Below are 1,084 nucleotides of genomic sequence, written 5' to 3'. Positions count from 1 at the left end.
CCAGCCTCCATCTGCCCTGTGTGCCCATGCCAGCCTCCGCCTGCCCCAGCCTGCCCCGCTGGTCCCCGCCTGCCCTCACCTGCCCTGCGTGCCCCTGGGAGGTCTCCGTCCGTCCCCGTAACTCCCGCGCTCTGTCCCCAGGCCTGCAGGCCGTCTTTGACAAGGAGTGGCAGGCCGGGCGCATCACCCGTGACAGCTACCGGAACGGCTCCGAGGACGGCGCGCTGGCCTACAAGCTGCTCATCCAGACGGGCGACAAGAAGGAGCCATTCAACTACAACCAGGTGTGAGCCGGCCCTGTGCCCGGCCCTGCCCGAGAGCCTGGCCTGGCCTTGAACTCGCCTCTGAGCCGGCCTGGGCCTCCGGCCCCCGCAGCTCACCCTGTGCCCTGCCCGAGTGCCTGGCCTGGCCTTGAACTCGCCTCTGAGCCGGCCAGACCCTCCGGCCCCCGCAGCTCACCCCATGCCCGTCTGCTCCCCGCAGCTCACCACGCGCCGCCTGGTGGACGAGAACGGCATCATCCCCCCGGAGACCTTCTACATCTGCCTGACCGTGTGGGTGAGCAACGACCCACTGGGCGTCGCCGCCTCCCACGCCAACTTCTACCCCCCGCCGCCCGAGTGGATCCACGACAAGTACGATGCCACTGGCGAGAACCTGCGAAGTGAGTGCAGTCGCGGGCACGCCTGGGCACGCAGGGGCAGATACAGGCTGGGCACGCACCAGCACGCGTCCTACCAGACACCCCACACGCCCCACGGGGTCCTGCTGGGCACACCCCCATGCGCCAGCTTGCCATGCAGTGTCCAGCCGGGCACCCCCCGCATGCCACACAGGGTCCTGCCACCCCCATGCGCCAGCGCACCACACAGGGTCCAGCCAGACACGCCAGCTGGCACCCTAGTTGTACTGAGCTCCCCGTTCCAGTGTTGCCCACCCATCTGAGCTGGCCCGGGCGCCGGCGTGGGAGAGGAAGGGGGCAGTGTCGGGAGGGCAGGGGCCGTGGCGTCCCCCTGCCTGACCCTCGCTGCCCCCTCCCCCCAGTCCCCGCAGCCCAGCCCCTGGAGTTCGCCCAGTTCCCCTT

General features: G+C 70.4%; 1 protein-coding gene across 1 annotated transcript; it reads left to right on the top strand.

Moving 5' to 3' along the window:
* Positions 1–141: 141 nt before the first annotated feature.
* Positions 142–664, top strand: LOC112121336 (protein patched homolog 2-like; the record flags this gene model as incomplete). The annotated part of the gene is made up of 2 exons (XM_024220362.1): positions 142–284; positions 484–664. Coding segments are annotated over 2 exons (324 nt in total), but the record flags the coding sequence as incomplete, so codon positions are not given.
* Positions 665–1,084: the final 420 nt, after the last annotated feature.

The sequence above is a fragment of the Terrapene carolina genome, unplaced genomic scaffold, assembly GCF_002925995.2.
Source record: "Terrapene carolina triunguis isolate 2854851 unplaced genomic scaffold, T_m_triunguis-2.0 Scaffold48829, whole genome shotgun sequence".
Lineage (NCBI taxonomy): Eukaryota > Metazoa > Chordata > Testudines > Emydidae > Terrapene > Terrapene triunguis.
This window is presented reverse-complemented; position numbering and strand designations above follow the sequence as displayed.